General features: G+C 40.3%; 1 protein-coding gene across 1 annotated transcript; it reads right to left on the bottom strand.

The window, feature by feature from the left end:
- Positions 1-2,662: 2,662 nt before the first annotated feature.
- Positions 2,663-14,364, bottom strand: Prpf38a (pre-mRNA processing factor 38A). Its single transcript, NM_001106672.1, has 10 exons — positions 14,033-14,364; positions 12,458-12,617; positions 10,832-10,953; positions 9,516-9,601; positions 8,424-8,534; positions 6,669-6,781; positions 5,989-6,015; positions 5,794-5,891; positions 5,329-5,377; positions 2,663-3,220 (listed from the first exon to the last, which is right to left on the bottom strand). Exons 1-10 carry the CDS (start codon positions 14,160-14,162, stop codon positions 3,178-3,180), a joined length of 939 nt encoding a protein of 312 aa, NP_001100142.1. The 5' UTR covers positions 14,163-14,364; the 3' UTR covers positions 2,663-3,177.
- Positions 14,365-14,489: the final 125 nt, after the last annotated feature.

Raw genomic sequence — 14,489 nt, forward strand, 5'->3', positions numbered from 1 at the left:
GTTTTCCAGGCAGAAATCCTAACTTCAACATTGCTCACAAAACTAAGAGCAATTATGTAAACCACTGAAAAACTTCATTTTTCTAGCTTCATGTTTCTCTTAGACATCAGTATGCTCAATATAAAAACGAAATGAAAACTATTCCCTCTTTTCGCTTTTATTATTGTGTATGTGTATGCATGATGCATGTGCATGCACATGAAGGTCCTAGGAGTGGAGTGGCTTCTCATTCTCCCATCGTTGTACTGCGGCATCAAATTCAGGTCATTTGGCTTGGTGTCATTTTCTGATTTTTGTTTAAACTACTGTAGAGTAACAAAAGGTTAATGAGGTTTAACATTGGGTTGTTCTATTACAACCTACTAACCAAAGCCTGGCATTTCTTTTCCCTGTAAAAACAATTTCTTAGTGTTAAGGTTATATGAGTTTTAAGGAACAGGATTTCAAATTGTGGAAAGTGAAATCCATCAAGTGGATTACAATGAAATTATTGGGTCTGGAACAATAACTCAGTGGTTAAAAGCATTCGCTGTTCAATCATGGAGTAGTGATTGGACCCCAGAATCCATGTCAGATGACTCACAAACACCTGTAACTTAGGCATCCAACACCTTTTTCTGGCCCTTGCCAGTATATAAACACACTCAGAGACATGTGCATACACACAAATCTTCTTTAAAAATCTCAATAACCAAACTAATATTACTGCATTTTATATCTTTTTTTTTTAAACCTTTTCAAGACAGGGATTCTCTGTGTACCCCTGGTTGTCCTTCTGCACTCTGTAGACCAGGCTGCCTCAAAGATATCTGCCTGCCCTTGCCTCTTCAGTGCTGGGATTAGAGGCGTGTGCTACCACTGCCCACCCTGCTTAATTTTTTCTTAAAGCCTGTTTCAGCACAAAGAGTATATACAAGTGTACAGTCGGGATGTAAAACATGCCTCTAAGATTGTGATAACCGGGTTGGGGATTTAGCTCAGTGGTAGAGCGCTTGCCTGGCAAGCGCAAGGCCCTGGGTTCGGTCCCCAGCTCCGAAAAAAAAAAAAAGATTGTGATAACCAAGGTATTTTAAAGCTACTATGCAAAGGCCTCATGCAAAAAAAAAAAAAAAAAAAAGGCAGAAATCTGTGGTTTGCCAAAATGGTTTTTGTTTTTTTGTTTGTTTTTTAAAATATTCATTTTGTGTATGTGAGTACACTGTCATCACTATTTTCAGATACACCAGAAGAGGGCATCAGATCTCATTACACGTTGTCGTGAGCCACCATGTGGTTGCTAGGATTTGAACTCAGGACCTCTGGAAGAGCAGTTGGTGCTCTTAACCACTGAGCCATCTCTCCAGTCCCAAAATGGTCTTTGTATTAAATGACAGGGTATTATGTTTCCTGCTGCTCATATTAGATCCAGATTCTACTACATTGAATGTATGCTCTAAAATTGGGGAGGGTTTCTCTTAAAATATTGTAGGGGGCTTTTTATTATAGTTACTTAAATCTACCTTAATAGTAAACAAAGTTAATGGTACTTGGTTGACCTATGGCATGGGTCATGAAGAGGTATCTTTTCACCTAAGTCACCTCAGTAAGAAATAAGCCTCTAGGAATTTCAACTAGATCTGAGTGAGGATTATTGTATTTAATTTTAAAAGTCACAAGATGCAATTCTATTAATAAGTCATAATAGGTCTTATAGACAACTTTATTAATTTATGTATCAAGATTTGAGGAATCATTAAAGAATATGAAAGCACAAACTATTAGAAATTGCTTTACTGGGGTTGGGGGTTTAGCTCAGTGGTAGAGCGCTTGCCTAGCAAGTGCAAGGCCCTGGGTTTGGTCCTCAGCTCCGAAAAAAAGAAAAAAGAAAATAAAATACCTTTAATAAAACATTCAAACCTGGCCCTGAAGTTATTAAAAAAAACAAAAAACAAAGAAATTGCATTACTATTGCTACAAAAGTACCCCAGTCAACAAGAAACCTTAGAAATATTTATCCTATAACCAGATATGATTCCCTGAGCTGGATCCTATAAGGCTGCTGATGTTTACAGTTCCTCCTACAATTAGAGTTGCAAGAAGTCAATCATTTCTCCCACCTTAAAGGAGAAAAGGTAAGTATAGGCAAAAGGAGCTGTTCTAGTTAGGATCTTAATCCTCTCAAGCATCTGTGCCTATGGACTTGTCTTTGACCTACTGATTCTCTTACCTTTGTGAATTGCTGATTGCAGTATTTACTAGATGACCTGTATTAGTTGTCCCAAGTGTTGGTAGTGCCTGTGACACTGCTGCTGCTCTTATATCATACTCTCTTGGAATCTGAATCTTCCATGATTGTCAGTTCTAGCCTAGATTACAATGGTGAACTCCACTAGTTCCTATTTTCACCCATATAAAAAGAAATACAACTGTTTTCATTCCTACCACAACTTTCTCACTCCCATACCCCCTAAAAGCAATCTCTTCTGTTATCTAGCCACTTAGGTCAAAACCAGAAACAGTGCTCAGCCTGTGCTGAGATTATGGTGTGAGCCATGATACCTGGCTTGTACAGAGGATGGTAAATGCAATCATGTTGAATTGTTTAATGGACCTGAATTTAAAAATCCAGAAAAAGCTTTGTTTGAGGATACTCTGTTCTTGCAAAACTACTAACTAGTTATTTTCCATGTTTATTGCCACTGCTGCTGTCTGTGCGTATTGAGAAGTTAGGAATTAATGTGCTTTATTAGCTGGGTGTTTACACAGCAGCAGCCTAAACCAGAGGATTCGCAAAGCAGCTAATCATATAGAATAAACAAAACAACAAAAAACAGAGAAAAATGAAAACTGTGTGAGGTTTAATTACAAATAAAAGGATCACATCTTTTTATTCTCAGGAAACCTCTCCAATTCCCAGGTCTTCTTGATCCTGTTAAGTATGTATAGCCATAGTTGGTTAGGCCAAAACCTGACCTTGATTTGATCAAAAACACTCTTCAAAGCTGCTGATTATAATCCAAAGAGATACAAAACTTAGCACCTCTGTAATATTAAAACAAAAACAAAGCCCAACAAAACAAGTTGATTTTGAAAAACCCCAAATACTCATAGCTGCCTGAAGAGGAGATCCTGATCATTCCACTTAAACAGACACTGTCACACCCACAGGTCATCAGGGCTGAGATCAAGATGAATCCATTACTCATTTCCTCTCCGGCTCTTCTTGTGGCTCTTTTTAGACCTGAAATGGAATAGATAAAAGTCATTCAAATCACATGAACATAGCATGCCAATACCGATGAGTATAGATGGCAGGATTCGTGCATGCGTGTGTGCATGTGTGTGGTTGTGTTGTTGACAGTCTCCCTGCTTTTTCCTCCCCAGTGCTGGGGTTACAGGTGTATCATCATACCCTGTGCAGTTTTATGTGTATTTGTGTTTCACATGACGCTGAATGTGCACATATACTTTAGTGCATATGCAGGCTAGAGGCTGTGATACTCATGTCTTCATTTTACTTATTGAGGCAGTTGTCCAGTTGACACAACCCAATCACCTGGGAAAAAGGAATCTACAGTAGACTTGCCTTGGCAATGTCTGTGAGAGAGTGTCTTGATTGAGATGGAAGGGCCCAGTCCACTGAGGACAGCATCAGCCCAAGGTAGTTGGGTCTAGGCTTTGTAAGAAAGCTAGCCAGAAAGCAAGACAGTAAGCAGCTTTACCCTCCAGGAATCCTGCTTGAGTGCCTACCTTGACTTTCCTCAATCAAGGACTGTTACCTGGAAGTACAATCTGAAAGAAATCTGTTGCTTTGGGTCATGCCATTTATCCCAGCAACAGAAAACTAGATCTTAAGATGAAGCCAGTCTAGATTACCAGCCCCGCTTGAGGATCCTGTTTTTGCGTTCAATGTTGGAATTCAAGTATAAACCATCTCCTGGCTTTTAAAAAGTGGTTTCTAAGGATTTGGACTGCTTTGCATAGCAAGTACTTTATCCTTGAAGCCACTGAGATCCTATCCAGTTTTTTTGGCTTTGTTTTCCAGGTACTGAACTGTTAAGTTTTAAAAGTTGGTTCTTGGGCTAATGGTAAAGAGAAAGCACTATTAAAGGGGACCCAAGTACATGGGTCCATATTTGGTGGCTCACAATAACTGCAGTTCCTAGGGTCATACCTTTGACCTCCACTGGCATCTGCATTCGTTTCAGATAAACACATATATACAATTAAAAATAAATCTTAAGCTGGGTGTGATGGCACATGCCCTTAATCCCAGCAGAGGCAGACACATCTCTGTGTTCAAGGTCAGACTGATTTACACTGGTCTATGAAGTAAGATTGTTGTAAGACCCTGAAGTGGCCTTACCTCAGGAGCGCAACCCACAGATCACAAATTGACAAAGCGACCGCTGCAATAGCAAGAGGTTTAATGATCCACGTACATGGGCTTACTCATCCACACAGGGAGAGGCAACCCCGAACTCAAAAAGCACATAACTTTTATTCTTTACAGAGGACAGACTTCAGCAATAGGGTTAGCTGGCCTATTCTCATTGGTGGTACACAGGACAAAGGATCTGGTCAGGTATTGGCTGGCCTGCTCAATGGGCTGTTCTTGGCCCAATTAGTCACTTTCCTCATCTAGCACTGTACCTGGCCTTGGAAAATCTCTAGAAAAGGGCTAAGTTGGCAAGTCCGTTAGAAGTGGGGGAGGAACTGGGTAGTTGGGCAGGATCAAGATGACATCTTGTGGTTGTTCTTGGGATTCACCACAGGGAGGGGGAAGGGATCCTTACGAGAACAGTTCTTTTTGTTTTGTCTTAACTTTAGCTTGGTCAGAATAGCCTGGTCTTCTGACTCAATATCTTGATCACCAAAACTTTGTCATAACATTAGGCAACCTGACGTCAGACGTATTTCTCAAAACCTTGTTGTTACAATTTTGTTTCTCATAACTATGAAACTATGAAACCTTATTTCTTCAAGATCCAGGACAGCCAGGGCTGTTAAACGCAGAAACCCTGGTGGGGGATGGAGGAAGATGGGGAGGTGTGTGTATGTGTGTGTGTGTGGGGGGGGGGCTGGGGGAGGGAGGGAATTAGAAAAAAAAAATTAATTCTTAAAGCCCAGAACCATTGAGACTATAGCTCCCCTGTTGTCCAAAGGTTTAATTTTATAAAGGAAAGCAAGGTAAGGTACAAAAGAAACACACACACACACACACACACACTCTCTCTCTCTCTCTCTTGAATTCTTGTCCTCATTCTTTCATGACAAGTACGTTATTTACCTAATTAATCACCACCTCAGCCAAGTACTAAATTCTTAAGATAGAGGTTTAACTCATACCTTTCAGGAGACTTTGAGTGGCTTCTATGTCTGTGACTACGGTGGTGACCTAGGGAAGGAAAGGTCATTTGATGAGCATTTCTTTTCTCCCAATTTAGGTCATAACTCTCCCTTTCCCCAGCTCCTCTTACCTTTCTGGCCTATTCTGAGGATACACTTACTATCACATCTCTAAACTGGTTGTTAGTTGTGGCAGGGAATGCAGTAATGAAATCAAATATACAGAGCATTATGGCTAACTCTACAAAACATTAATTATACTTTGAGCTCTATTATACTGGTCCTTGTGCAATTTGGATAAAAAGTGAAATCCCATTTCCATATAATGAAGCTCAGAAGCGTCTAATGTGAACTTGAATTCCATGTCCCTTTCCTTTTCTGCTTCATATTTCATATCTCAGGAGTCTTAATGCTCCTTTTAGATTTAGTTACTAAGACAAGCAATAAAAGGCCCAGATACTACACCTGGGGATTTAGAGCGGGATCTGTGTCGTCTGTCTCTGGACCTGCTTCGATGGCGTCGTGGACTCTTGCTCCTATGCCTTTCTCGTCGAGGAGAAGGACTATGGAAAAAGGATGGTTAGCTCAGCACTTGTTTTATAATAAACACCACCACTTCCCCTTTCAAAACCGTCTTTTCAGAAATGACTAAGGACCTACCTTCTTCTTTTAGGAGATCTACTCCGCCTGTGGCAAGAGGAGGAACAGGTTAGTGTACTGGATATTGTACATCGAAAAAAATTAAACCACCCCCTCCTTTTTTAAGAGGAAGAAATACTGGGGACTGAACACAGTGGTTTCTGATTCTTACTTGTTCTGTGTCTTTTAAATGTAGGATACTCCTAATACTGACATGCAAATTACTTTGAGCAGTGAGATAATAGCAAATGTGCCATAGATACTAGAAAAACATTTGCATGAAAGGATGACCCATTGGCTCTTGAATTCTGTCAACTCCTTCAGAACTTAGCCAATTTAACCTGATGGAGGATAGGAGATATAGGGGAGCTGCTCCAGCCATCCTCATTACAGCTGCTCTACACTATCTGGAATACATAATCAGAAAACAGGTGATTGTAATTGAACTATATAGCCAAGTCCAGCTTAATACACCGATGACAAAGTAAGTAAAGAATTATTTTTAATGTATATGGGTGTGAGGGTATGGGATCCCATGGAACTGGAGTTACAGTTGTGAGCTGTCATCTGGGTGCAGGTCTTAGCCATCTGCCCCAGGAATTCTTTTTTTTTTTTTTTTTGGTCTGCCAATGAGGCTTTAAGGGTGATGGTTCAGTAGTAATAGGGAAACACAAACTCTGGCAAAAAGTGTCCCAGCCTACCTTCTGGGAGAACGGCTCCGGCTCCTCCTGTAGCGCAGTGCAGGTGAGCGTCTTGGCTTGTCCAAGTCTCGGTAGCTTCTTCGTCGGTGGTCAGGTGATGGTACTCTTTCCAACTTGAAAAGAGAGGGACAAATACTGGCTTTTATTAAAGGTAGCCATGAATAACATGGTAGGTCTCCTTAGAATTCTGTCAGTGTACATTTTCAAGTAACTTTACAACAGTGATTTGACTACATAGGTAGGTAGTTCTAGTGACAAAGGAAGAATTAGCAATACACAGTTCTCAGTGACCTTTTTATTGATAATAGAATCACCTGCCTATGACTGGTTACAGTAAGAAATAACAATGCTGATTTTCTAAGGAATGTGAAATAGATTCAAGTTCAGTACTGTTAAATGCAAAGCCATAGTGATTTTAATCTTTAAAATAATTTACCCTAGCTCTACCAAGAGTATGTAGCAGCAGGAGCTGACATGGTGGTGTATGCATATAATCCCAGCACTGGGGATGCTGAAGCAGGTGGATCTTAGGGAATTTGAGACCATTCTGGTCTATGTAGTTCAAAGAGAGCCAGAAGTATATACCCCATCTTGAAAAACAAAACAACAAAAAGAGAAGCCAAGTGAAACAATACCTAGAGTGCTATCTACAAACAACATTCACAACTTGGAATTGTGCTAAAATTCCATTGTCAAAATGTAAGTGGAAGAAGAGAATGAAGATTTTTTAAAAAAAGTAGTATCACAAGGGATGGTAACAGATAATTCCATGTTGAGGAAAAATAATTAGACTACTGTTATCACTATAAGACACAATTTGAGGTTGATTTTTTAGTTTTAGAGACAAGGTCTTACTGTGCAAGTCTGGCTCGTCTCAAACTCATAGACTACCTGTTTCTGCCTCTCTTAGAGGGTTCAAAATTAAATGCGTGTGTCACCAAGCATCCCTTGTATGTCCTCTGCCTCTTGCCCGGTGTTTCTTAGAGTAGACTTGCAAATGTTTTAGAGCTACGTTACTGTAAGCACATAACCCATGTCTCCCATCATTTTAATGGCTGCTTAAGATTCACGTCAACAACCGACCTGTTCCTTAGATGCTGACAGCTGAGGAGGTGGGTGATTTTCAACTTTTCAGCACTACAGTTATTAATTCTGACAAAACATGACTATGCAGCAGGTAACTTCTGTCCTTAAGAGTATGTTCAAGCATGACAAGTGTTTTGTCCAAGTTTTTTGATAGCTACCATTCCTTTACCAATTATGTAGAAATATACTAAGACGTTCGTGAACACACAACAGTCTTCAGAGAAAAGTACTGTAGTCCTTGCTTTACAGAAGACAAGTAACCTAACATAGCAGTAGGTACTGGGTGCATCTCAGGGATAGAATAGGTGAGACTGGATGCAATTCCTAACACAAAGGAAGAAAAATCAGGACTATTAAGACCATACCATTACTATGACAGAGAAGAGGTTTTCAAATCAAGGCATATTTGACACTGAAACTCATAATTTCAGTGAGAATATAGCATTCTTATTTTTTAGGTCCAGTCATAAAATTCTAGTATTCCTGATCAGAACTGAAATGTCTATCTAGCCTTATCCATACAATAGGGCTCTCCTTGTCCAAAAGGCCCCCAAAATAATTAATCCACAAACAATGTAAAAAGGTTATCATTAACTTTAAAACTAAAGCTTAAAAAAATAAGGTTTATTTTCTTCCTTCCCAGCCCTGAAAGCTTTCATATTGTCTTACCTTCTCATCTTCCTCCTCTTCTTCCTCACTAGACTCCACGTCATCCATGTCCTCTTCTAGAGCGCTGACTCGAGGCTCCAGCTGCTCAGCTTCCTCCAGCACATACCGTTTCTACAGAGAACACAGTCAAAGTAAAAAGTCACTGCCATTTCTTCCATATGACTAGGCTATTAAAGGACCTTAGTTCAGCTCCTAATACCCACATGGTGGCTCACTAGTTTTAAAGGACCCAACCCCTCTTCTGGCATTCTCTGGTGGGAGGTGGGAACTGACTGTTCTCTGGCCCCTCCGGCCCCTCCATGCCCGAACACTGGGCATTTTGTTGTTGTCTGGAGAGTTTTTCAGGGGAGCTTATTGTTTGTGTCTGAGATGGTCTCACAATGAAGGCTTGGTTGTCCTAAAATGAGAGCAGGTCCCAAGTGTTGGGACTCAAGACCTGTACCACAATGCCTGGCACAATAGACTTTTATCAGTAAAGGTGTTTAGTTTTCAATATTTTACAATTTTGTCTCAGTGTGAGCACATGTGCCAGAATATCCATGTGACGTCTGAGACGATCTGGGGATCACTTCTCAACTTGCCCTTTGTTTGATGCAGGTCTTTTGTTCCCTGTTGGGGAGGCTAGCTTAGCTGACCTGTAGGCTTCTGGCAATTCCCCTTTCTCTGTGCTCCACTGGACAGTAGTGGCCTGCTCGCATTACTGCTATAAGCACCAGCTCTATGTGGATTCGGGGTCAGCCCTAAGGGTTCTCCTTTTTTGTTGCTTTATGGACACTTACCACTTTGGATGTGATGCAAGATGATAAACAAGAAGTTAGGGATTGAGTGTTTTCTTTCTCATTCCATGTGATCTTTTTCTGTTTCATAGCCTAGTTTACCAGTTTGAAAAAAACAATTCCCCAGCTATATTTGGGATAAGACATCCTAAAGTTCCTTTCCTCTGTTTAAAGCCAACCCATGAAACATTACCTGCTTCCATCTCAATCGCTATCCTCTATAAATCTTGGTATAAGGACTTATTAAGACAACTCCTAAAGTTTCAGTATCTCAGTAGTTATTTGTTTACGTGGGAGGTAAAAGGTGACCTCATACCTGTAGCCGAGGCAAAATGATATCACAGACTCGCTCACTGTGCAGTAGTTCATCAATGAACTCATCTACATGCATCAGTTCAAACTCTGGAAGAGAAAAATGATTAGATTAAGCAATCTGGAAATGTCTTAGTTACCCAAAGAGTAAAATAACCATGAAATTTTATATGAAGCTCTGAACATGCCTCACCTCTTTTTTTTTCTTCCTTCCTTCCTTTCAGACATAAGAACTGAAAGTAGGGCCTCCTGTCTTAGATACCATAATCATATCCACCTGCTCACCATGTTGCTTCTAGTTCGTGACATATTCATGTTCACCTGGCATATTACCAACTCTCAATATATATTTCAGTGAAGAAATAAATCAATAAAAGTTTAGAGTATAATACACATTAAGAATTCCTAAGGAGTATTTGAGGTTTCTGGATAGAGATGCTCAACTGATAGTTTATACAAGCATTCCAAAAAGTAAAATGCCCTGAAATCAGTAACACTCTGGTTCAAGGCCATTTTGAAGAGGGGGATATTCAACTTATACTAAATTGCTAATCTTCTATATCCCAAAGAAGAAAGGTGTCTCAACTTGAGGGTTTCTGATTAGATTATGAGAAATCCTTCCTCAGCATAGGTGTATCTCTCAAGGCAAAGCACTGACTTCACATGCACGATGCCCTCCCTAAGTTCCATTCTCCAATACTATTGCCTCCCAAGACAGAGACAGGCATTGTGGTGCACTCCTGTAATTCCCATATTTGAGAGGCAGAGGCCATAGAAGTTTGAGGTCATCCTTAGCTATAATGTTGAAGGTCCTGGGCCACATGCTCTAAAACAAGACAAAACAAAGCAAAGATGTAGCTATAAAAGATATTGACATCTCCTTAGATATGTTTAGTGTTTTTCCGTGGAGTCCCTACATGAGTAACATAGGTCCACTTAGTTTACAAAGTACAGCATAGCATGGTAACAATCCTAGAGAAGCAGCCTGCAGGGGAAAGAAGGTGAAGCTGTTGGATTTGGAAACTGACCTGGGTAGGCTAAAGCGGATTTTATAAAGAAACCATTTTGAAGCTCCTACATCCTATAGATCGAGCATATGTGGAAAATATATCTGACCTAAGTCAGTGTTTCACATGAAATGCATCATGAAAAGGAGGCAGCCATGTTCCCAAAGGGTTAAGGCCAACCAAGGTTAATGCTTCCAGTGAGGGTGACAGAAGATTTGGTGAACAGCAGTAATGCACATGTAAAGGAACATCTAGTGCATGTGGAAATAAGTAGATCGCTGAGGAGTAGCAGTCAAGAGACTTGGCACCATACCTCCATTTCTGTTCTGGCTCTTGATTTTTCGGTAGTCATTGTACAAAGGCTCCAAGTACTTGTAGCAATCAATTGCAGTTCCTGTCAGCCTCATATAAAGGGCCCCTAACATCCGGACATACCTAGCAGAGAGATGACAGTGAAACAACAGATCACCTCAAGACTTCCTCAGTTTTATAATTGGGTTTTCTCATGACAACAGTCAGTAAAGGTGTCTTATTTTTTTTCTTCTTGTTATCAGATTAAAAAGCTGTATTTCTGAAGGTAGCATTGAACAGATGATGGCTAAAATATGGAGACCTAATCAACTTCCTCATCTACCAATCACTAGCTGTGGGGGCTTGGTACACGTTGCTCAACTTTCAGATATATCATCTGTAAAACTTCACAGAATTAGCCTAAGATTCCAAAAAAATAAGACATAATATATATTTTACAACAATACCAGGATATTCATACATAGGCACAAATATAGGTTCTGGATAAAAGTCAATGTCATAGAGGTCAAAGTCCTGATTTCATAAATTACTAATTTTAGTAACAGACATTGAACTTCTTTTCTCAACCTGTAAGGTGGAGAAGCTGCTACCTAATGTATTGCCCAGTGCCATGAATAAATGCAAGAAAACTATAGTACTATGAACAGCAGGACACCTCATGTCCTTAACTAAGTAAGTTAACTGCTAACTGTCAGTTCTGGAGGGTATTATTCCTTCTCCTCCTTTATCTCATATATCCAGTCCTTACTCAAATCTCCTTTTGAAATCCAAGCTTCATCACATGAGAAGAACAGTACAGCAACGAATATGCATTCTAGCTGAGACCTAGCACTCAGGAGGCAGAAATAGAGGACTGCCATAAATATAAGGCCAGCCAGAACTACGCTGAGGCAGTATCTCAAAAATCAAAACAAAACAAAGAAAACCAAAGTGTACTCTGCAGCCAGCTTCTCCTCTCCAATCCCCAATGGGGATCAGACTTACACCCTTCCATTTGTTCTATCCCCAGGCTTTATCTCAGCCACAGATCTAACACGCACTAGTTTTCTGACCAAAAAATTCCTTAAAATCTCTGTGCCTCAGTTTCTGCCCATGTAAAATAGGCATAGTATTTTTAAAGCACTGGGATGAAAAGTATATGAATCACTATATCTAAGGCCCTTAAAACACATTTTGTTCGGCACAGGATCAGCTATTACACCTGCCTCCGCATTCCTAGAGAATGGATGATATGGAACAGCTGATTATGTTTACCATTCATTGACAAGCTTTAAAAAAAATTAGAGAAATTCTATGGGGTTACAGTCAATAGGTACCAAAGTCTAAATAAGATACCGATCTAACCTGTCAACTAACATCCTATGTTGTATGGCTCCCACATACAGTGTCTACCAACACATCACTTTGATGAGACTCTGTGTGTATGTATACATATGTAAAAATATTATGTGTGCATATTTAATTTGTGAAATACGTTTTGGGGAACAGGGAGTTAGGTCTACATAACTACAGTAGACAAAATACAAGTTCAAAGGCTGAAGGCTGTAGAAATGAGACACAGACAATCCTACTAACAAAGCCAACTTTGAACCACTAAAATTTTTGTGCTGGTTACCATTGTACTTACTTGAAATCTTCATTTTTTATGAACTCAACAATGATATCTTTTTCAGGTTGAATCTGAAGCATCTTCAAGGTTAAACATAGAAATGGAGTTGGCTTTATGTTTCCACCATACACACCACCCACAAACTTCAACTCCATGGCTTTGTCGACTACAAGTTCAGCTGAAAAAAAACAAAAACAAAGTGACATTCATCTTAGACATAATATTAAAGGCCTTAGGTTTCTTGGTTGGGAGATTAAATAGCTAAAGGTTTAGAGTTCCTAAATAATTGATAAGAACTTAATATTTAAGAGATCAAAAGCTTATCAATAATAGTAATAAAAATGAGTCTTAAAAAGAAAACAAAAAAACCCCCTGAGCATGGTAACGCTTGCTTCTAATCTCAGCACTCAGGAGGCAGAGGCAAGCAGATCTCTGAATTTGAGAAAGCCTAGTCTGCAGAGTGAGTTCCAGGACAGCCAGGGCTACATATGCCTGGAACCACACCACTACTGAGACAGATCCCTTACCCCTGCCTCAGTCAACTATTTAGTCCATCAAGGAAGAGTGGACTCACGAGTCCTCAATCTTTATACAACAAGTCATGAGGAAAGTCCAGATGCTGGTGGGGGGTAATGTACAACTTGGGAGCCAGAAGCAGGCACATCTCTGAGTTCTAGGCCATCCTGGTCTACAGAGTGAGTTCGAGGGCAGTCAGGACTACGCAGGGGAACCCTGTCTAAAACAAAAACAAAACACCCAAATAATCATTGTCCTGACTTACAGCTAAGGATAATGAGGACAAAAAAAGGTTAAGTGATTTACCTGCTCAAGAACCACAGCAAAAATCACACTAGGTGAATATGAACAAAGCTGGGAAATTCTCCAGATAGCTACTCTGGAGAATTGATAGGAGTCAGCGAGGTGGCTCATGCCTTTCATACTCTGTGTGTTCAAGGCCAGCCTCCTCTACATAGAGAGTTCCAGGCCATCTAAGGCTACACAGTGAGACACTGTCTCAAGGGGGGAAAACAAACAAACAAACAAACAAACAAACAAACAAAAAAACCCCAAAAACCTAAAAGACTAGAGGAAGTAGGTCAAGAATGAAAATAATGACTCATTTAAGAAGAGCAAGAATTTGATTATAGGAATGGTGACGTTCCTTTAACATCTTCAGAAAGCTGTATTCAAGGAAATGTATCCGGTCGCTGAGATAAACAGTCTAGGACTCAACAGACTACAAAAAATAGTGGCTCAAAGAACCTAAGCAAATTCTTTAGCATCAAAAAAGGTCGGTTCAGCATTCCTTTAATCTCAGCCCTCAGGAGGCAGAGCAGGAGGATCTCTCGGAGTTCGATACCAGCGAATCCCAGGACAGCCAGGGATATTACAGAGAAACCCTGTCTCGGAAAACTAAAAAGAAAAAAACAAAGGAAAGATCGTGTCAGATTTGTCTGTGTCCTGTCTAGTATAAGTCTAGACACAGAACAGTGTTTATGAATGGTTGACATACGCCCAGAGGGTCTATCCTTCCTTACTCAATCAGAAGAAAACACCCGTAAGCCGAGAAGCGAGGTGCGCGCTGTCTCTCACCTGTAAGTCCAAAACACTCTTCTTTCCAGTACTTTGATTCATAAATTCGTGTCCGGATGATCTTCTCCACCAGATACTGAGGATTGGTGCCATGGATGCTGTGGGCATCCTTCACTGTACGGTTCGCCATTTTAGAACGCTTTCAACTATTTCCGTCGGCTTGCTTAATACGTCACATCCAGATTAAAAAAGAAGAAGAAAAAGACTAGCAGAGGCTAGGGAAACCTTAAGGAATTCCTTCGAACCGCGGAAAGCGACTAGCTTTGTACCGGAAGCTGTGGCTCAGAACTCTTTCCGGACACTACGCACAACCTTCCTCAGAGAGGGCTGAAGCAAATTGGCGGAAGTACGTCATGAGCCTTTGGAGGGCGTGGCAAGGTGTTAGAAACACCAATAAGAATCAGACTATGGGCGGGGTTTCGGTTAGTGGCGCGAAAAGTTTTTTCCTCTGACTTCC

The sequence above is a fragment of the Rattus norvegicus genome, chromosome 5 (assembly GCF_021556685.1).
Source record: "Rattus norvegicus strain SHRSP/BbbUtx chromosome 5, alternate assembly SHRSP_T2T, whole genome shotgun sequence".
In the NCBI taxonomy this organism is placed as follows: domain Eukaryota; kingdom Metazoa; phylum Chordata; class Mammalia; order Rodentia; family Muridae; genus Rattus; species Rattus norvegicus.